The sequence below is a fragment of the Aedes albopictus genome, chromosome 1 (genome assembly GCF_035046485.1).
Source record: "Aedes albopictus strain Foshan chromosome 1, AalbF5, whole genome shotgun sequence".
Lineage (NCBI taxonomy): Eukaryota > Metazoa > Arthropoda > Insecta > Diptera > Culicidae > Aedes > Aedes albopictus.
This window is the reverse complement of record NC_085136.1, coordinates 101,536,291-101,559,947: the sequence shown is the minus strand read 5'-3', so window position 1 is coordinate 101,559,947 and position 23,657 is coordinate 101,536,291. Positions and strand designations below refer to the sequence as shown.

The window sequence follows — 23,657 nt, the reverse complement described above, 5'->3', positions numbered from 1 at the left end:
GTAGAACACCATATCATGATAAAACTTAATTTAGTTGCGGTTTTAGCCAACGAAACCAGGATTAGGACATCCTCCCCCGTTTACTCTCAGTTGTTACATGCAGCACGTGTTTGCCGTTCGAAACTTGCTCACTACATCATAGGCGGCTATGTTGTCCTTCATTTCCATTGTTCACGCATGTGGGTGAGTATCGAGGAGACAATGTAGAATTACATAGCTGCCTATGATGCAGCGCGCAAGCTACGGCCGACCAACACGTGCTGCATATAACAACCGAGAGTTAACGGGGGAAGATGTCCTCATCCTGGTTTCTTTGGCTAAAACCGCAACAAAATCAAATTTTATCATGGTATGGTCTTCTACAAAGTTGTTCATTAGGGAATCAACTGTTATTCTTTCAATTCTGAGCCAAATCGAACTCGCCATACCGGCGTGCTGTATGAGAGACTGGAGGTCATCCAATTTCCCATATATTTGGACTGAACATCCCATACAAACCTTCAACTCATTTGCGCCAGCTCATTTTTCAACCGATTGAGCTGAATCTTTCACAGATTGTTTTTCTCATCCAAAGGCACGATTCTAGAGGGTGCCCCGTGGAATTTTTCGACATTTTTATATTTGGGCCGGTCTAGTCTACATATATGTCCATTGTAATTTGTTGATTGGTAGTAGAATATCACATGATTATTTTCCCAACCGTTGAGGAGATAGGAGGAGCAGGTCCCGAGAGGTGGATGGATGGAGAGTGGGAAAATCCCTGAAGAAATTCCAGGAGGAACCTTGAAGGAGCTGCAGGAGGAGTCCCTGAAGAATTCCTGCAGGACTTCCCAAAGGAGCTCTTGGACTAATTCCTGCAGGAACAGCTGTATGACACCCTGAATTTACTTTTGCAGTAATCTGTGGTGGTTCAACAATCTCTCTTAAAGGGGCTGTTCATAAACCACGTAGACCAAAATTTGGCCATCTCATACCCCTCCCTTCTTTTTGTTCATACAGAAATTTTGAAATTTGTATGGAGCGTAGACTTTGGCCAGACCCCCACCCCCCAAAAAGTCCACGTGGTTTATGAACGGCCCCAAAGTGATCCCTGTAGAAACTAGGGAATTCTTCCCTGAATGGATGTTGCGATATGATGGTAATGAGTGTGTACGCGCGTGATTCACAAACAGATTAAAATAAACTTTATTGACTAAAAATACATTTAATAAAACGTGTGAATCACTTGCTATCGCAAAACAAACTAACTGATGACGTTGCTCCTTCTTCGACCTCCACTGACATTCGGGTGACGTCTCTCAAGCTGACAACTGTTAGCCTTGCAGAGCCCTTGTGGCGAAGTCGTGGAGGGGCTCCCAACACCTCCCCCCTTTTAGAAAAGTTGGTAAGGTTCATACCTCACGGGCGGTCTACGAACCCTCGTAGACTGGCGTGTGGGAATCGGTTGATGATTTCGGTTGCTTGTGGGACGGCGTTGGGTTTCACGTTGATTAGGTTGCTGAAGTTCTTCAGGCGGGGCAGGTCGTTGCCCGGTCTCCGGCGGTGAGGCCGAACTCAGGCCGCAATCGTCCAGCAAGATGCTCAGAGGGACTTCAGGTTCCGCTGACGACTGTTGATGCTGCAGGTTCTCGGACTGGTAGCGTGTTCTAAGCTGGTTGCAATGCGATCTTATCAGTGTTTGCCTGGACAACAGCCAAACGTTGTACATAACTTTGCCTATGCGTTCCATGACCTGTCCTGCTTCCCAACTCCATTTGTTGTTTCTGAACACCTTAGCCCAAACAAGATCTTTCGAGCTATATGTTCTTTCCTTCGCACCGTGCTTCAAATTGAATTGTTCTTCCTGCTTGGAGTTTTCGTTTTTGTGGTACTGTGTAGGTGGACGCAATAGGGCCAGAGAAGTTCGTACTGGTCTACCAACCAAGAGTTCTGCCGGCGATTTCCCACCAGGTGCGCTGCGACATGGTGTTGACCGATAGCATTGTAGGAAGGTGTCGATAGCTTCATCCAGCGTTTCCCCTCCGGCGGTGATTTTCTTTAGGGATCGTTTAAAGGTGTCTACGAACCTCTCAGCGAGGCCATTCGACTGCGGATGGAAGGGTGCAGTCTTGAGGTGGAGAATGGCATTTTTCTCGCAATACGATTCGAAACTGTCGCTAGTAAATTGTGTGCCGTTATCCGTTACCAGCAATTCAGGAGTTCCGAATCTGGCGAAAATACCCCGAAGCATGCGAACGGTTGCTGTGGTGGTGATTTCCTTGGTTCGTACCACCTCGGGCCATTTGCTGAAGGAATCCACCAAAATTAGATAATACCATCCATCTTGCGGCCCTGCATAGTCCAGATGTACACGTTGCCACGGCTTTTCCGGGGCTGGCCATGACTCGAGAGTTGTTTTCCGGTCGGTTTTTGCCACGGCGGCGCATTCGGTGCAGGCAGTGGCGTAGCCAGAAATTGTCTCTGGGAGGGGTTTTCAACGGTCAGTAATACCTTTTTTGATTTGACACTTACATTTTGTAAACAGTAATGAGCAATTGTATTCGTAGTTTGAAAATAGCGGCGCAGCCGAAAAATTTTTTGGTCTCAGAGCGCTTTATACTGAAAATTTGTTCCACAAATTTTGGCTCTGGGGGTGGTTTTAACCCTAAAACCCCCCCCGTGGCTACGCCAGTGGGTGCAGGTCGTGACAAGTTTGGCAATATCTTCGTCGACGTAGGGCCAGTAGACGTACTGACGGGCGATTGATCGCATTCGTTCCACACCAGGGTGACCTTTGTGGAGCTGTTGGAGCACCCGCTTACGGAACTTTGGAGGAATTACGAGCCGTTCTCCATACATCACGCAATCGGCTACAACGGTGAGCGAATCACGTCGTAGATAGAACTGTTGAACTTGAGGATCAGAGAGATCCGTCTTCTTCGAAGGCCAACTTGTGTTGACGAACCGAATAACTTGCTGTAGAGTGTCATCGGCTCTAGTTTCCGCTTGAACCATCTTGAACGATAGCGGAAAACCTTCCAGGGACTCGTTGATAACGCTTCTGATCGAGCACTCCATTTCGAGATTGGCGATTACGATTTCCTCGTCCGGGCGGATGCGACGATTGATTAATCGAGATAAAACGTCGGCGTGCCCGAAACTGTCGGTTGAAATATAGCGAATTTCAAAATCGTAAAGGAGTAATGTCAATGCCCATCTTTGGAGACGATTGGCCGTGTACGTCGGAATCCCCTTCTTGGACCCGAAAATAGCGAGTAATGGTTTATGATCGGTCTCGAGGGTAAACTTTCGACCGAAAAGCATTCGATGAAAGCGTGTCACGGCAAAAACGAGAGCCAATCCTTCTTTTTCGACCTGACTATAGTTACTTTCGGCTGATGTCAGGCTCCGGGAAATGTGGTACACAGCCTTGATTGTCCCGTCTGGAAGCTGGTGTGCAATCCTGGCTCCTAATCCGAATGCAGATGCGTCAGCCGATACAATTATAGGCAGCTTGGGGTTGTAGTGCGTGAGGAGTAACGGCGACTGCAGGAGTTCTCGAAATCGATCAAACGATGCTTGGCAAGCGGGCGTCCAATCGAATTTTGTTCCTGCTTTCAACAGTTGATCCATTGGGTGTCGAAGGGAGCGCATGTCCTTGACATATTTGCCATAATAATTTACGGCACCCAAGTAAGAACGAAGCGATGATACGTCGTGCGGGGGTGGCATATTCACGATGGCAGCCGTCTTGTCGGGATCTGGCCGAATCCCGTTTCCGTCCAGGATTTGTCCTAGATGCTTCACCTGCTGCATACCAAAACTGCACTTTTCGATGCGAACGGTGAATCCGTACTCTCGGAGTCGCTGGAGAATACGTTGCAAGTTGCGCTTGTGTTCTTCTTCGTTGCGACCGCCTACCAGGATGTCGTCCAGGTAACCAACCGTGTACTCGAGGCCAGCCAGCATAGCGTCCATCAGCTGTTGGAAGGCACCAGGGGCGGATTTGATCCCTGGCGACAGACGCGTAAACTGGAAGAGGCCTTTATGCGTGTTGATGGTCAGCAGTGGTTGGCTGGTTGGGTCCACCTCTACCTGGAGATACGCATCGGATAAGTCTATGTGACTAAAAATCCGACAGTTGGCCATCTTTGCGAAAATGTCTTCGGGTAAAGGCAATGGGTACTGGTTTGCCTCTAGCACGTTGTTCAGGCCAGTGGAAAAATCGGCACAGATACGAACGGTTCCGTTTGGTTTTCGCACTGCGACAATCGGTGCCGCCCAGTCGCTGAAATCCACTTTCTTCAAGACGCCCAAGCTTTGTAGGCGAAGCAGCTCATCCTCAACTGCCTGTTCCATGGCATAGGCCACGGGACGTTTCGGTCTGAACACTGGCTTAGGATCGCCTTTTAGTACCAGTTTGACGGGAGTCTTGTTGCACAAGCCCATCTCGCTGGTGAAAACCTCGGGAAATTGCGCTTGGAGGGCAACCATTTGCTGGGTTGGTTGCGTTGTTATTTGGTTGCAGAACGATGCAATTGGGTGGTCCCACAAACCAAATAGATCCATCCAGTCTATGCCTACAATGTCGAGAGAAACGTTAGGGCTTGCAACGAAACACTTACCCTCCCGTGTGATGCCGTTGAGGGTAACATTGCATTCCAATTCCGCCACTAGCTGAAGTGGTTCTCCTGACGCTGTCTTGGCGCTGCATGCTGCTGGTTTTGTTTTCGGCCGACCAATTTCGATCCACGACCGATGCGATATGATGGAGATGTCGGACCCTGTGTCCAATTGCAGGCGAAGAGGAACTTTGTTCAGCTGGAGCTCGACGAATTTCCGATGCTGGCTGATGCTTCGGATTGTTACTGTCCTCGCTGATGGTTGATAATGCTTCTTGTTCTTCTTCTTTGTATCCGACGTGCCTGGAGCGTTGCTTGATTTGGACGAGAAACATGCACAGTAGCCTTCGCGGTGCCCATACCCAAGTAACACGCATGTTATATAAAAGTTACGACAGCGCAAGTTTTGGTTGTATAGAAGTTTATTTTACGTTATTTCAACACAATGTTAGAATTACGTAAAATAAACTTCTATACAACCAAAACTTGCACTGTCGTAACTCTATTATAACATGTGTGTTGCTTGGGTACTTTCCGCAGTCGTTGCACCGATGATCCTTGAACCGGCAGTCTTTGTTGAAGTGCATACCCCCGCATGCCCAACACGGAGTCCTGGGCTGTTCGTGGTTCTTGTCCGAAGGCGCCTGACGCTTCGGTTTCGCTCGCCTGGTATGAGCAATCGCATTCACCGACGATGTACAGCCTTCCACTAACACCGTGTCCTGTTTTAGGTTGACTAAGCTATTGCATTGCTCAACAACCTGCTGCAGGGTCAAATCTGCCGATTCGTTGAATTTGTTGATAAGGCGCATCCGAATTTCCGCCTCCTGCTTGGATTTAAGGCCACAAACGTAGATGAGGCACTTAAATTGTTCTTCCGTCAACTCCGAAAGCTTGAAGTCGACGCAGGCTTTATTCACCTTACAGGAGTAGGCAAGGTAGTCATCCCCGTCCTCCTTCGTAGTCTGCAGGCAGTTATACCGGCGTCGGAAGGTGGAGACTGTGGCACCGAACAGCGATTTCAGCTTAGCTACCGTTTCCTCAAAGGTGAACTCCCGAGCGAGCTTCGGTAGGATGAAGCTGTTGTATCGCTCATGATCGGGTGGGCTCAGCTTTCGTAGAAGAAGTCGCACTTTTGCAGCGTAATCAAGCTTTCCGGCATCTTTGTCGAATAGGTCGATGTAGCGGGAAAACCAAGCGTCGAATGTGTGCCCATTGTCTTTATCGTAGACGAATTCCGCCATGTTGCTTGACAGGGAATCCAGCACCGATTCGTCGCGGGACAAGTTGTTGACGGCAATCTGCGTGGCGGTCAGCTGCTGGGCCAGCTGTCTCATCAGGATTTGCTGGTTATTCAGGATTTGCACCACAGCTTCGGACATGTTTGTCGGCTGCGGCTGTCCTCCTGACGCTGAACCTCCGTTGTTCTCCGCCATTGCACTTTATCCACGGTCTTCCAATCCACAAAAACGCCTTATTTTGGGATGAACGCGCAATGTTTTCGCACGAAATCTTCAAAACCTCGTCGCCACTGTTGCGATATGATGGTAATGAGTGTGTACGCGCGTGATTCACAAACAGATTAAAATAAACTTTATTGACTAAAAATACATTTAATAAAACGTGTGAATCACTTGCTATCGCAAAACAAACTAACTGATGACTTTACTATTACTTTAGAGCTTTTAGTAGAACTTGTTACTTCAGACTCTAGTTTAATTTAAAAACACTTCACTAATACTTTACTTTTGCAAAAGAAAATAAAAAATGAATAACTCTTTTAAAGAAAAACTAGAAAGGACGAGCAAATTCCTTTTAATTCTACTACTGTGCTTATCTTCGGACAGATAGGCCTATTTCGTCTGTGACTTACAGACTTCTTCAGTGTCAAGTGCTCGACTGCAGTCGAGCACTTGACACTGAAGAAGTCTGTAAGTCACAGACGAAATAGGCCTATCTGTCCGAAGATAAGCACAGTAGTAGAATTAAAAGGAATTTGCTCGTCCTTTCTAGTTTTTCTTTAAAAGAGTTATTCATTTTTTATTTTCTTTTGCAAAAGTAAAGTATTAGTGAAGTGTTTTTAAATTAAACTAGAGTCTGAAGTAACTGATGACGTTGCTCCTTCTTCGACCTCCACTGACATTCGGGTGACGTCTCTCAAGCTGACAACTGTTAGCCTTGCAGAGCCCTTGTGGCGAAGTCGTGGAGGGGCTCCCAACAATGGAATTTTCGAGAAATCCCAGTAGAAAACCTAGGAAGAATCCCCGAAAGAATTCCATCAGAAATCCCAAAAGAATTCCAGAAGGAATCCACAAAGGAATTTCAGCAGAAATTCCCAAAAGAATCCCAACAGTAATTTCCAAAGGAATTTGAGAAGGAATCCCAAAGAATTTCTAGCAGAAATCACCGCAAATCTCCAGGAGGAATCTGCGAAAGAATTCCAGCAGGAATCCACGAAGAAGTTCTAGTGGCAAGTTCCAAAGCATATCGGGTAGCAATTCCCAAAACATTTCGAGGAGGAATCATCGAAAAATATCCAGGAGGAATCCCCAAATGCATTCCAGTAAAAATTCCCAAAGGAGTTTCAGCAGAAATTCTAGGAAAAATCTTTGAAACAGTTTTAGGATGAATCTCCGAAGAAATGCCATGAGGAATCCACGAAGAAATTCCAGAAGAAATCCTCAAAGAAATTCCAGGAGGAATTCTTGAGGGAATTCAAGAAGCAATCCCCGAAGAAAACTCAGAAGGAATTCCCAAAGAAAGTTCAGGAGGAATCCCTGAAAGAAGTCTCGGAGGAAACCCCGAAGGAATTTCAGGAGGAATCCTTAATTGAAGTTCAGGAGGAATGAACCCTGATGGAATCCCCGAAGAAATTCTAAGAGGAAGCCCTAAAGAAATTCCATGAGGAATCTCCGAAGGAATTCCATGAGGAACCCTCGAAGAAATTCCATGAGGTGATGAATCTCTGAAGGAAGTACCGGAAGAATCCCTGAAGGAAATGCCTGAGGAATCTCCGAATAATCTCCAGGAGTAATCCCTGAACAAATTCCATGAGAAATTTCAAAGGAATTCCAGTAGGAATTTCGAAGGAATTCCATGAAAAAATCTCGAAGGACTTTCTTAAGAAATCCCCGAAAAAACTCCAGGAGGAATCTCCAAAGGAATTCCAGGAAGAACCCCCGAAGAAGTTCCAAGCGTGATCCTCGACAGAAGTCCAGAAGGAATTCCATGAGGAATGCCCGAAGAAATCTAGGAGGCATCCTCGAAGAAATTCCAGGAGGAACCCCCGAAGGAATTGCGAGAGGAATCTTCAAAGAAATTTCGGCATGAATCCCCGCACGAATTTCAGGAAGAATCTCAGGAAGAATTTCAGGAGAAATCACCGCAGGCGTTTCAGGTGGAACCTCCGGAAGAATTCCAGGAATCCCCGATGGAATTCCAGAAGGAATCGACGGAAGAACCTGCAGGAATCCCTGAAGGAAGTCCAGGAGGAATCTCTAAAGGAAGTCCAGGAGGATTGAGGAATCCCCGAAGAAATTTGAGGAGGAATTCCATGAGGGATCCCCAAATAAATTCCAGGAGAAATCTGCTATTGAATTCCAGGAGGAATCCTCGAAGGAAGTCCAGGAGGAGTCTTCGAAGACAGTCGACGAGAAATCCATGAAGGAAATTCATGAGGAATCCACGATGGGATCCAGGAGAAATTACTGGAGGAATTCCATCCTCCCAAAGGAGGAATCTCCGAAACAATTCTAGGAATTTCCGAAGGAATCTCTGAAAGAATTCCAGGAGGAATTCCATGAAGAATTCCAGGAGGAATTCCATGAAAAATTCCCGAAAGAATTCCAGGAGGAATCGGCGAAGGAATTTCAGGAGGAATCCCCGAAGGAAATCCAGGCAGAATCTCTGAAAGAATTCTAGGAGGAATCCACTATAGAATTCAAGGAGGAATTCCCGAATGAATTCCAGGAGGAATCGGCGAAAGAATTCCAAGGAAATTTACGAGGAATCCACGATGGAATTCCAGTTTAAATCACCGAAGGAATCCCTGAAGGAATTCCATGAGGAATCCCCGAAGCAGGAATCTCCGAAACAATTCCAGGAATTTCCGAAGAATCTCTGAAAGAATTCCAGGAAGAACCTCAGGAGGAATTCCATGAAGTATCCCTGAAGAAATTCCAGGAGGAATCGGCGAAGGATTTCAGGAGAAATCTCCGAAAGAATTCCAGGAGGAATTGGCGAAGGAATTCCAGGATAAATTTCAGGAGGAGTTTGGTAATCACTTAGTGGAGGACGACTGTAACCATCATATCGGATCCATACCCGAGCAGGGAATGAGAACAAACCTATAACAAATTGATAATTCATTTTGTTATTGATAACAAAATGAAATCAAAACAAGTTTTCGTTCCGAATTGTTTTTATTTAACCCTAAAAGGGATACCTTCATGGCCTCAGTTTCATCACCTCGCTGAGTGTGTTCCATCAAAGACGAGCTCTGAAAGGCGCCTGGGGTCCAATGGACCCCAGGTATCCCTTTTAGGGTTAATATCAAATTGAGATATCATTTTTTTATCATTTCAAAAACTCAATGATAACAAAATTTGATTTAAAAAAATCAAAATAGGTATAATATGCTTTTTATTAACATTATTAAAATGCTTGTTCAATCTACCTGAGTATTATACTTACATGTTGACACATGTCTGATTCTGGGTAATGGTCAAGCTATTGATTTAAATTGGCTTGAACTTTAATAAGTCTTTTTAGGGTGACTGGTTATTATTGGCAGGGTTGCTGTCTTCGTTGAGGGGTTTTTCATCGGCCAAATTACCTGAAACTTGGTCGTATAGCTCAGCTTGGTTGGGAAAGATTTGATATCAACGTTGAATTCAAGAGTTTTCAAAAAGCCTTCCATGACGAAAAGAACAAAACTGTCCAGAATACAAAAGTTCCCCTATAAGTTAATCAAAACAGTTTCAATCTAAACATATTGCCAAATATTTTGAAATTTGAACTATTCGCATTTTCGTAAGGTAATAACGAGAGTTCCACAGTACTATAAATTTTCTCACATTTTAGGTCGTTTGGTGTAAAGTCATTCCAGCCAAGGGCTGAAAGTCTCTCTAATAAAGACAAATCAATCAATCAATGTAAAGTCATTTGGCATAATAGTCGTTTGGCATAATGTTTATTTGGCATAATTCTAAATTAAAGAAAAATGAAGTTTGATATGGCCAACCGAAGTAATTCACAAATTTTACCTTTATAAAGTTGTCCCGCGAAGGAACAATTCATTCACTCAGCCAAATAACCTAAAGATTTCCATAAGGCCCAACTTATGAAACGGCCTTTAAATAATTCATAATGATTCGAATGAATTTCATAAGGTTGCTCTATGACGTAGAATCGTCTCAGAGCTTGGCTTTTATTCATGTTTAGCAACATGGTATTCTCAAGCGTCGGTAGCCATGTGGATAAATAACGGGCTCAGTGATCCCGACGTTCATGGCCCGAATGCAGTCTGCATCATTTTAAGGTTTTTTTTTTCTTTTCATAAGTCTATCTTATGAAATTTGTCATAGCAAGCACGATCAATTTTCATAAGGTATTCTTATGGCATCCATAAGTATTACTTATAGCAAAAAGCATAAGGTATTTTGATGAATTTCGTCATTTTTTTTTCGCTGAGTGTTGTAGTACCTCCGTACCAAAATGATGAATCCCGTGAAGTTTGATACAGTTTTGAAAATTACACTGATATTTATCATACATGAAAATGATGAATGACATTTCACTTATTGTTATGCCAAACGGCCATTTTGCCAAACGACTATTATACCAGCTTATGCCGTTTGACCATTATACCAAAAGACTATGCCAAACGACATTATGCTAAACCCGTTAGAAATAATGTAGTAAAATATTTTTCAAATCGGATGCAATTTTAAATCTCATCATTTTTCCGCGGGTAACGAGGGAAGGAGCTGAGAAGCCGCGACTCAATTCGTTGCTCGATGTCATTCAACTTGAGTCCCGATGCCTGTGGCTCTGGGATGTCGTGATCATCTCCCACATTAGTTTTACTGCAGTGCATATAATCAGAAGAAAAAGCTGAAATATAATTATACAAAAATATTACATGCAGTTGTCCTTTGACTTCAAATTTACTTTTCTTTGTCACATCAATATCCATCATGATTCTTTCAGTTGAATAATGGTTTAGCTATGCTGCATATCTATGAGGATATCATATCCGATTTCCATACAATTTTTCTTCGTGTAGGCTCCAAGTTAGCAATGACTGTTGATGAAATGTTAATGTTACAATCGATAATACTACGTCAATAATAGGGGCCATATGCTGATGATATCGTATCCAAGCAAAACAATTTTTTAATCACGAAATTCTTCTGAATTTAAAATAAAATCTCATTTAAATTTTTACTTATTAAATTTTATGTAAATTGATGCTCAATAAAATATCAAAATGAATACTAAATTTGCTATTAATTTTTAGTTATTACCTTATAGATATGATAACTCCCTGAGAACTGCGTATAATATCAAGTCGTAAAATGTGGATAACAAAATGAGATATTAATTTGTTATCAATGAAAACTACATTATTTTGTTTTCATATTTTGTTATGTTAACACTTAAGTCATACAAAATGAAAACTCACTTTGTTATCAAAATTCGTGATATCTAAATAACACCGCTAGCCATCATGGTTTCCCATAGCGGAAATCATCATGGTTACAGGTCGCAAGCCCTGGCAAAGTGTGGAACGTTTTGATGGCTGTGATCCCTGACCATCATGTAATCAAAATCCCAGGGATACTCAAGTGACCATACTGTTGGGTTGTGGGGGTTGCGTGTGTGGGGTGCATATATTGACAAGCATTGCTATGGATCGTCAGGGTTGAGTAGGAGCGGGGAATGGATCTACGATTGCTGAATTGCGATTATAGGTACCTACTGGCATAGTCGTGGTTCAACAGTGGTGGCGCCGCTTTTCGCTTGTGTTCGGCCTAGGTGGTTTGTTTAGGCGGTGCGGGTAGGTTTGTATGTACTTCGTACGTGCAGTGCGAACGGCTTCAGCATTGTGGTTACTTGGGTAGTGTAGGATAATTGGGTTTGGGACTGAGGGGGTCGTCATTGATTCTGCCGACACCATTGAGTGGTCATTGTTGGCGGTTGTGTTGGTGACGATTTCTTCAGCTTTATAATCTCATTTATACCACGCACAAACTTTGGGAAGAGGGACTGCTTTGTAATGCAAGAGAGGGATTTAAACTCTGCGTTACGGGTTGGGTGAGGTCATGCAGATAGAAGCAACCCAGGTGACCGTGCGGCTCGGGTCGTGATGGATGCATGAGTGCAGTGTGTGTGGGGTGCGCTACCCTGTGGATGCAGTTGAGTCCGGGTTGGAGTGGAAAGAGACCCTTCTCTACCCTAGATCGGTTTTGGTTGTACGGGCGGGGTAGTGTTTGTCTTATGTGTGACGTGTTGTGCGAGATTTGCGGCCCGAGCTGCGTGGTTACTTGGGAAGTACCTATTTGCTCTGCAATCTACATTTTGGTTTTAAGGTGAAGCTATGGCTGGGCTGTGCCTCGGATCTGTTGGGCGCAGGTCGGAAGAGCTGGTGGTGGTTTGTGCTGGAGGGTTTGCTCGATTGGTTATTCACTGGTGATGGCTAGTCGATCGACTGTTCGCGCAGCCTGTCATTTGGTTCTTGGGGTTTGTGCTCTCGAGGTCCGGGGCGTTGCTTCATTGTATCTTCACTTTAATACTAATATTCCTTGTTTGATTAACTGACTTATGTACAGGCGCTTAACTCATTCTATTTCATAGATTGCCAGATTTAAGGGTAATGGTTCAATAGGGCGATAGCAATCAGAGTGGATTAGAACGAGTTGGCGCCTACAATACACCAACACTAACACACATACACCAATACTTACACGCACACATGCACCTACAACTAGCTGTAAAAGACCAGTGGGCGGGACAATGGTGCCTACCCAACAGTTGTAGGTGGGGTGTTTGGCTTAGCTACATGACTTGGTCCGGCAAGCCCATAAACATCAATTAGTAGACGTATTGCCTAGTGAAAAGACAACGCAGATGGGCGAAAGCCAGGGGATGCGTTGATAATAGCAGAATAGCAGAATAGCAGAAAATTCGTGATATCTAAATAACTCAATTTGTTTTCAATTAGTTCTCATTCCCTGCTCGGGTACCGAGTACCGGACGGTAACGAAAACTGCAGTCCCATGGGTCACAGATGGGTCTAAAATAGCGGCGATATGTATATTTGGTCAACACCTTAGTCCAGAAGTTGGTGTCTGCATCCTACGAAGACTTCGTTCGTGGTCGTCAATGTCTGCTTTGGTAACTGTTATGAGTCTTGGTGGTGGTCGATCGAGTAGTTTACGCAATTGTTGGACTGTACACTCAGGCAAATAAAACTAAGATTATCATAAGGTCTAACTTATGAAATGGCCTTTAATCAATTCACAACGGCTAGAACGATTTTCATAAGGTCGGTCTATGACGCAGAATCGACTCACAGTTTGGCTTTTATACACATTTAGCAACACGATATTCTCAAGCGTCGATAGCCGCGTGGGTTGGGCACGAGCTCAGTGATCTCGACGTTCATGGATCGATTCCAGTCTGCATCATTTTGTGATTTTTCTGCTCTTTTCATAAGTTTATCTTGTGCAATTAAGTCATAATAAGCATGTTAAATTTTCATAAGGTATTCTTATGGCATCTATACTTTACAGTTATGGCTAAATTTCATAAGGTATTTTGATGAATTTCGGTAGTTTACTTCGCTGAGTGTATGACAACCGTGCTGACAGAGCGAAGGCTGATGACTTCAATGCCTGGGCTGTGGAATGCGGAAGCCGTTTTATGAACCGACGGGGTCAGATCCTGCTAGAGGACTAGGCTATGCTAGATGTCGATCTGGCTAACGTCGTTACCAAAAGAGTATGAACCGGAGTTGATTATCGACGTTACTTATTGTAGTCCTGGCCAACAAGTAGTTCGAACTGGAGGGTAGATGATGGGTACACTCACAACGATCATCTGGCGGTTCGCTACAGTATCGACTATTACAAAAGCAAGCAGCGGGTGGAGGAAAAGCCGCCTACGCCAAGGGTAAGCCCTCGTAAGTGAGGGACCTGCGGCTTATTGGTGGACTTAAGTGATTGCGAACCTTCTCCGCGCCTGCCTACGGGCTAGGCGGTGGATGCAGCGAGCACGAACTGTGGAAGAGCGAAATTAACGACCAGTTCGCCACTGCCAAAGTCGCGCTGAAGAGTGAGATATGGGCAAGCGAAAGGGCCTGCTTTGAAGGTCCCTGTCAGAGTGCCTATGCGAATCCGTGGGATGATGCCTACAGGATCGTGATGGGCAAGACAAAATGTGTAATGGTTCCTACAGAGCAGTCTCCAGAAATGTTGTAGGAGATCATCGAGGGGCATTTTTCGCGTCATGATCTTTTCGTAGAACAGCTGGTGACTGCGATTGGTGGTGAGAAGAGGATCACTAATGAGGAACTTGCGAGATAACAAAGTACCTTAGCGTAGGTAAGGTTTCAGGTACGGACGGAGTCCCAAACTTGACCTTAAAAGTAGTTATTGCAGAGGCTCTTGGGAGGTGCAGATCTGATGTGCCGAAATTCCTGGACGAGGGAGTCTTTCTAGAGTCTGTACGCGGCTGAGCCTGATGCTATTGCCAATGACAGGCAACCATCCGGAGATCCATCGGCATATGAACGCATATGCTTGCTCATCACGACGGAGAAGATGCTCGAGAGGACCATGCTGAGGCTGTTGTAGATGGTTGCCGAGAGTGTCGTAGATGGTTTAGGAACTTGTTCGGCTTCCGTAAGAGCAGGTATTTTGACATAACCTCAGGGTTCCGCAAGGTTCCAACGCGGGTCCGAGATAATGGAATGCCATGTACGACGAGGTAGCGAGGCTGAAGTTCGTCGGATCCGCGAACGATATTACGCTGGAGGTCTACGATGAATCGATCAAAAAGGTGGAGTTGACTACCGCCTACTCAATTCCAGCTCTGGAGGAGTGCAAGGAGTGAGCTCCAGAAAACTGGAATCGACACACCACAGATCTGAGGTGCTTGTGGTGAATATGGGGAAGTCAGCAGATGGCGGTAATCAGGGCAGTTCTCAAACAAGAATATCTGCAATTCTTCAAATCGCAAATTTATTGATAATATACATCAGGCAAAAGCCAATCCCACATGCACTATTCAAAAACCTTACCTAGTGTAGAACCGTTGCGAAACCTCCTGGGCCCACTTCTCCGGATGGGCCGTCTTCTTGTGTGTGTACATATTGGAGCTCGAGTTGGACGTCCTCGGGCAGTGAGGACACTGGTACAGCACAACCCCCGTGTGTGTTGCCTCGTGTTCCTGCAAATAAGCAATTATACATCAGCGTTAAAGCGTCTTACAACCCATCACTCTTCATCAAACCTTCAACCGTAGCTGCGTCTTGCACTCCTTCCCACAGTAGGCACACCGGAACATTGGTCGTTTCGAATGGTGAAAATTCTTGTGTCCCATCAGTGCCGCCTCGTTGATCGACTCCTTGCCGCAGATGTCGCACGTGACCGGTCCACTCGTATCCAGGCAGCGCCTCCGATGTCTCAGGTAGCTCTTCTTGTTGATCAACCAGCGTTCGCATTTGTCGCACTGCATCTTCAGACTGGCCAGCCCCTCCTCGGTATGGGTCAACCGGTGTTCCTCCAGCAGTGCCCGATGGATGAAGCCCTTGGCGCAGATGTCGCACACCCAGTCACACACGGCCCCATGCTTTTTCTGCTGGTGGGCCTTCAGTTGCATCGAGTTCGAGTAAGCCCGGTTGCATATGTCGCAGAAATGCGTCTTCCGTTCCTTGTTCACGTGCCACTTGGTGTGCTGCTTCAGGAGGTAATCCTTGACGAAACGGGCCCCGCAAATGTCGCACTTGAAGGGCCGTTCCGAGATCGGCGTGTGAATCCACCACTTGTGGATCTGCAGCCCGGAACTGTCGGCGTACGTTTTGCCGCAGATATCGCACTTGAAGTGGTCCGGGTTCAGATGCCGCAGGCAGTGCTCGTACAGCCGTTGCCGTTTCCCGAACTTCTTGTCACAACAGAGCACCGAGTGGGTGTTCATGTTGTGCACTTTGAACGCGTGGTAGGACAGCTTGTTGAATGTTTCACCTGAAAAAATCAGTGAGCCAAAAATGTACTTTTTCTAGAAAGGATCACACTTTTATTCGGGGAAAACTTTGCATTATAAAAGATATAAAAGTAGGTATGTAAGTAGAAAAACTTCAAAAATATACATAGCTTAAGCACAGACAAACAGACGTAACAGCTTGAACGATTTTCATGAAAATCCATCGCCCAGGTCACACTACCATCACCTGGTGGAAAAGTTGCACGAATCACTGTGTTGTGCCATATCGTCAACAGAAGGCGCTAGTGTGAAACGTCAAACGCATAGAAAAACGATGCGCGCGCCTCTGGTCGTGAAATCCACAACTATAAAAATTTAAAATGATCGTTAAAAGCGTGGTCGATGGAAATTTCACAAGTGTTACGTCTGTTTGTCTGTGGCTTAAGCATGTGCTTGAGATTACACAATGGACCAATGGGTCTCATAGCCATATTCAGTGTAAAAGTGTTGGTCCTTGCCGCTTTCAGGTCAATGTAAGGTAGAGGTAGAGGTAAGGTAAGGTAAGGAAGAGGTAAACATATGACCTTGAGCTTGATTGACCGCCCGTGGATTCTACTCTAGTATCGCCAGACCAGCTACACTTACACAAGGAACTAATGAGATATCTGCCGGGGACTAGCAGGTATCTTCAGTGTGTGAGTGTTGGTAATCTTCTATTTTAAGGCGACAATGGCGCCTGCCACGTCAGGTTGCAGGTCAATGTGGGGAGGGGAATGAAGTGATGATTGCAATCGTTTGTGTCCACATCAGACCGAATATACCTCTGCGTCTGCACAAATTCATACGGATGTCAAAGTGTTGGTGGGATATAATTGGCAACGGGTTCACACGTTGGTGCGTGGATGCCAGGCGTAAGGTGATAGATTAGTGTACTTATTACTCTGAAGATATTGCGGCACAGTTCGTTTGATTGCATAACTCGTAGGCGTTATATGATAGATTGCACTGTGCTATAGCCATATCTGTAGGTAAGTTGTTGGAAGGAAGGGAAACGGCTTTTCCAACCCGTTTCTGTTCTACCGGTGGTCATGAACATGTGAATATACATGAGTTGTATAGGTAGAGAGGAGGGAGAAAGTATATAGAAAGATACAAAGTAGGAGGAAAGGGACGGGCCAGGGATTAAACCCAGGACCTTCTGCATACGAATCAGAAGCGGTAGTCACTAGTCGGTAGTCACCATGCCCGTCTTTTGAGGGAGAGGTAAACATGTGGCGATGAAATTTGCCTACGGCAGACCGTGCACTTCACTGAGTCTGTGCAAGTACATGCGGATGACAGACTGTTGAAAATTGGCTGTGTGGCAGAGGTTCACGTTGGTGCGTGGTTGCCGTTAGGTAAGAATATGGTGAAAGTTGGTGTATTCTAGAATTTTATTTTAGGATGACATGAAACATTTTGTAGGAATAATATAGTATAGGCGACGCCGTATGGTCAGCGAGCTGTAGTAGCAATATGAAAGCACTCGCCAAGCGAGACAAGGTCGCTCAAATGTCAAGAGTCATCCAATTTCCCATTTAGACAGAAAACTCCATACAAACTCCAATTCATTTGCGCCATTTCCGTTTTTAACCGATGGAGCTGATTATTTTACGGTTTGTTTTCTCACTCAAAGACACAATGCTATCTACAAAAAAGGCACGCATACATTTGAACGTGATTAGGGACAGTCCATTTATTACGTAAAGGTATTTTGAAGTTGTTCCGATCAACACCACTGGGCTCAGCACGACATCCCTATGCAGCAAAGTGAGGCGTTGGTTCGAGGATCTACGAAACGGTCATCACTATTGTGCGTTTAGCACTAAATTGAATTCCGAAAAAACTTCATTGACTTCCGCTGCCTTTCCTATGCGTTAAACATAACGTCGGAAGTAGTGCGCTGTACAGTATGTCTGATTTTCTATACAGCGCACTACTTCCGACTTAATGTTTAACGCATAGGAAAGGCAGCGGAAGTCAATGAAATTTTTTCGGAAACCAATTTAGTGCTAACGCCACAATATGCGGTATGATACGTATGTATGATAGTCAAAACAAAACAAAGTTGATAGTCATTAGTAACGTGGAAGTTTGAAATAACTGCAAAATTAAAATTAGAAAAATCACTACGTTTGATTGAATATTAAACAATAATTTATTGAAAATTTGTTCTACTATTTGCTGTACACGTAAGTTCTATTGAATTTGTTGAAGATTTGTACTTAAAACTAACTAAAACTTGAATAAATAGGTACGGTACGACATTCAGGTTAGGCTACATGCAAAGTGAACAAATTTGTTAAAGTTACGGTGAATTAATTGTAAGTTTTCTACATTTTCCTATACACTATCATTGTTGGCTCATTGCCAACATGTATGAAACGTAGGGGAATCGAGCCAGCAGAATCAGCCCTGTGCCGAACTCTGCCAGCTACGTGCACTTCACTACAGTCGGCTCACTGCCGACGACGATGACGAGATGACGATGGAATGGAGCTAGCAGTCCGTCTGCACATTGCCGACTACCGCTGCCCCAGCACACACTACGAAAACTCGGCTCACTGCCGACGATGCACTGTGGTGGCCCACTGCCACATACACAAACGTACTCACCAGAACGACACACTGCCGCTGATGCGGACGACGACGCAGAGAGGTCGACGACGACGCGACTGTGGCAGTCTTATACTACCACACGCGATCACGAGGAGGACGAATGCCGACGCTGCTTGGTCGACACTGTGCTGGCTCACTGCCAACACATGCACACGATGACGATGATCACTGACGATGACGACTGTGCTGGCTTACTGCCAACACGACACGAGGAAGCTGTGCCTGACTGGCACACACGAAGACGACGACGACGACTGCCCACTGACGACGCGGTACAGTGCCGCGCTGCGCTTGGTGCCGAAGCAAAATAACTGTTTCTCGCTCACCCTGCGAGTGGCATCGCCTACCGTAACTCTCAAGTGGATGGCTCTGAAAAGAGCCTTGGGAAAATTAATTCTCGGTAGCGAGCCAAGATGCTGGGTGACGGAAACCACGACGATATCGGACACCACGCAGCTGCGCACTAGAACTGGAACTGGCTGGGCACTTCACTGGGGAGGATCGCCTTCTTCGGAAATAAGAACACGGGTTTTCACTTTAACTTATTTACTACTTCACTCGTCGGGATACAAAAACTTTCTGAGCCTACGGCTTGTCCTACAGCTATTTATATGCAGTCGTTCAAATAATCTAGAATTTTCTGATTGGCTGGTAGATGCTTAGCCCTGATTGGCTGTGTAGTTGACGGCATGGAATAGTTGACTGTACCTTTCTTCTCGTGGTGTTCTCCAGCTGCGGGTAAGCATCTCGGCTGGCACGACATGTTGGATCGTGTCGCTAGCGTCGCGCGGATCTGCCGATTTGCATCGACGTCAAATCTTCGCTGTTGCGAACATCCTCCCCCGGGCGATCGATGCCGGAATCCTGAGGCCCCCAATGTAACTATTGTCTTCTATTGGAAGAATTGAAATCTTAGTTATCGGTCGTCTATAAACAGCATTTCCCACCTTAATATCGACCACCCTTACAAGATTATCTTCCCCAGGGTAAACATGAACGATTCGTCCCAACTTCCACTGCTGGGGCGGAAGAGTCTTATCTTCCAACAAAACCACTGTACCTGTACGAATATTCGGGAAGCGAACGAAGTTCTTTCCCCTAGGCTGCAGGCTTACCAGATAGTCGTGCACCCACGACCTCCAAAAATGTTCCCTCATCTGTTGCAGGTGCTGCCATTTCGACAAACGGTTCTGATTGAGGCCCTCATAGGAGGGTTCAGGAACGGCCGTCAACGGGCGGCCAATAAGGAAATGAGCTGGAGTGATTACTTCACCCTCAGCGGGATCGTCCGAATGCGAAAAAAGAGGTCGCGAATTCAAAATGGCTTCGACCTGCGTTAACAGGGTATACATCTCCTCGAAAGTTAACGGAGTTCCTTTGAGGATACGCTTCAGGTGATATTTTGAGCTTTTCACTGAAGCCTCCCACATCCCGCCGAATTCAGGAGCATCGGGCGGAATAAAATGCCAGCTGATTTCCTTATTCTGGCAAAACGTCTCGATCTGGTGGACAGAGGTATTCTCACGAAACAACAAATACAGCTCATGAAGCTCGGCTTTAGCGCCACGAAAGTTGCTGCCATTATCGGAGTGAATCTCACGGACCATTCCCCTGCGACTAATGAACCTTTGCAATGCAGCAATAAAGGCACCCGTTGACATGTCCGAAACAAGCTCTAAGTGGAGAGACTTCGTCACCAAGCAAACGAACACACATAAATACGCCTTGACATGAACAGTTTTCCGACCTGCTTGTCTGATCAGGAAGGGCCCCGCGTAATCCACTCCGGTGACCTCAAACGGTGCGGATGGCGTTACGCGACTTTGTGGCAAGTTGCCCATGTACTGCGCCACTCCTTGTGGCTTCACCCGGAAACACTCCACACACCCCCTGGTTATCTTCCTTACAGCAGAACGAGAACCCAACAACCAAAAGCGTTGACGAAGAGCTGACAGAAGACCAGACGGACCAATGTGCAAATGTTCCAAATGATATTCGCGGATAATCAAATCGGTGAGTGGATGCCTTGGCAAGATGTATTGATGTTTGGCATCGAACGACATTCGTGACTTCTGAATACGCCCACCCACTCGCAAGGCTCCGTTATGCAAAAACGGGCCGAGAGCTTTCAACCTTTTAGACGGTTCTCCATTCTCGACTCTTTCGATTTCTTCAGGCAACGATTCGTGTTGAATTACTAGCACAATTGTATGGAGAGCAGATCGAAGCTCGGAGACGGATAGAAAACTACTTTTGACACGATGCTCCGGATTCTTGGTACGGCAATTCTATAGAAATCGCTGAACGTAGGCAAGAACACGTTGAAGTTTACGCAGAGATCCGAATTTCTTGAAGAGGGGAAGATCGTCGCAATTCACTACGGGCATTGCCATGACCGAAGCTGGTTTCATTTCAGGCATCAAATCATCAGGAAGTTGATCAAGAACTGGTGATTCGTACATCCTTGATTGGAGAAACGGAGGTCCTTCCCACCATAGCGAGTTGTCTTTCAAAGTGCCGGGGAGCTGACCGCGGGAGATCACATCGGCCGGGTTGTCCTTGGACCGGACGTAACCCCATTTATAGAGACCGCAGTCCCTTGATATCTCCACCACACGATTCTGAACGAATGGCTGCAATTTCGTTGGCGCCTTTTGCAACCACGAGAGGACAATCTGACTGTCCGACCAAAGATAAATGGAGGAGAACTGAACTTCCAAAGTCGATTGAACCTTCTTGACCAACCTAGACAGCAGCACGGCTGCACACAGTTCCTTTCGAGGAATTGTCAATTCTTGAAGAGGGGCAATCTTAGACTTGCTGCACAACAACCTGACGACACAGCGATCATTAGGGAGAATACTGCGAACATACAGGCAGGCACCGTACGCTATTCCTGATGCGTCGGCGAACCCGTGTAGCTCAAGAGACTCATACGCGGGACCGGTTACTGGTCTCGGAATTTTAATGTCACGAACGGCTACGAGCGAATTACGAAGGCGTAACCAGTCTCTAAGGAGGTCATCAGAAAGAGACTCATCCCAGTCTATTTTATCAGCCCACGTTTGCTGCATCAAACGCTTAGCTAGAACGGTAATTGGGGCGAGTAGGCCTAGCGGGTCAAATATTTTCGCTACTTCAGAGAATAGCTGGCGCTTCGTCACCGCTGAATCTTCGGACGAAGCAGACTGACAGAAAAGAAACTCATCGCTCCTCGGATTCCACGTTAATCCGAGAGTCTTCATCACCTCATTTGCCGACAGATCATCAAGAAGAACTAGTTTCTCGCGCTCATCCTCAGGGACATCCTGAAGAATCGCTTCATCGTTGGCGCACCACTTATGCACCGGAAAACCACCCCTGGCTAGTAACGTTTGGAGCTGTTGACGACATTCAATGGCTTCTTGAATGGTTTTCGCTCCCGACAACCAGTGCTGAAAAATTCATTTCGTCGCATCTAAATTGAATCACCTACAGCTTATTTTAGAAGCTGAACCTGAGAATAGGGTATATGAAAAACTTGTGCGGCTAGCTCGGTTCTGTAAGAAAGTCACGGAAAAATCGCAACTTTTTGAATATTAAAGGTAAATGTCACGGACTACCTTCGAAAAATCCCAATGATATTCACGGTGAATATCATTTGGCATTTTTCAAATGTAGACCGTGACATTTACCTTAAATATTGGAAAAATAGCGGTTTTTCCGTGACTTTCTCACATAACTGGTCTAGCCGCACAAGTTTTTCATATACCATATTCTCAGTTTCAGCTTCTGAAATGAGCTGTAGGTGATTGAATTTAGATATGATGAAATGAAATTTTCAGCACTGCCGACAACACATCATCAACATAGCAGTCCTCTTGTATCACGCGAGCTGCAAGAGGGAAATCGGCTCCTTCATCAACACTAAGTTGAACAAGCGACCTGGTTGCCAAGAACGGAGCAGCAGAAGTACCGTACGTAACAGTCACTAACTCGAGAACCTTGACGGGATCCGTTGGGTTGGACCGCCAGAAAATTCTCTGCAACGAGGTCTGTTCAGGATCAATCAAAATCTGCCGATACATTTTTTGAATATCAGCGGTAAAGACGAAAGGATGTTTACGAAATCTCAATAAAATTGACATCAAGTCGTTCTGAACGACGGGGCCTATCTTCAACACATCGTTGAGAGACACCCCGGATAAAAACTAACCATAGGGTGTATGGTGAAAATCATTTCTGCACCATACAGTGTACCAGCTACAATAAAGTGTATTGTGATGAAATGGTTCGCTATACTATACATTTACATTGGATTTTTATGTAACAATATATTATACTGTTTTTCTTACGTTTGAACCATTCACTTTTCCGAAACATTTTTCCGTGAATTTTTAATTATTTCTGGTGTTCGATTTGAATAGGTCGTATGTTTGCTGTGATTCATATGCAGATTCGACCTATTCAAATCGAACACCAGATTTATTCAGTTTAACATTTTTTTCCGTGCTTTGTTTTGTTGATGTTTGTGACTTTTTTGATGCAAAGGAAAGCTTTCATAGGAAAGAGAAAAAAGTGAATAAGTTGAAACATCAATTGAAAATCAATAACATGTTTAAATCAGTGGTAAACCAAATGTCCTATTCTAAGAACTGCAGGTCCAAGCAGGGGTCCAAGAGATATGGCGGGCTAGGTGTGTAGAGTGCGATGAGAGAAATACGAATGTAGGCCAACCCAGAATGATGCAGGTCAGATTATCGTAAATCAGTGGATGAGTTCAACACTATTATTTCTGTATTTGCATTTAGGGGAATTTTCTCCTCTTCTCTCATGTGAACTTGCCTTCGACCACAATCGAATCAAATGCGATTGACAAACTTTATCTTTGACGTAGAGCCATCTTTAACACATGGACTGGACTGAACACTGAAATGACTTTTAATATAGGTTAGTCTGCGGGTTCGCTTTTTAACCTAACTTGTACTTGAATCGAACTTGACAGTTTTCTCATGAGTTGTTATGTATTTCCGTGTATTTCAAACTTTAGTCAAACTGGAGCCTCAATATTGCAATAACGGTTAAGCACGCTGTAATGATACTTATGTACCTCGTCACCCACTTCATGCAACTACATTAGTGGTCTAATAATACTTAGCGCGCTCGGCATAGTTCCATCATGCCGATCAAAGTGTTGCGACAAATAATGCTTAG

General features: G+C 45.1%; 1 protein-coding gene across 1 annotated transcript in view; it reads right to left on the bottom strand.

Moving 5' to 3' along the window:
* LOC109398420 (transcription factor grauzone) overlaps nt 1-23,657 on the bottom strand; it is a 166,651-nt gene that overhangs the window by 126,667 nt on the left and 16,327 nt on the right. The window contains exons 3-4 of the mRNA XM_062845116.1: nt 15,117-15,847; nt 14,905-15,053 (exon numbers count right to left, since the gene is read on the bottom strand). Coding sequence (XP_062701100.1) covers nt 14,905-15,053; nt 15,117-15,847 — 880 coding nt within the window. The remainder of the gene's footprint in view (nt 1-14,904; nt 15,054-15,116; nt 15,848-23,657) is intronic.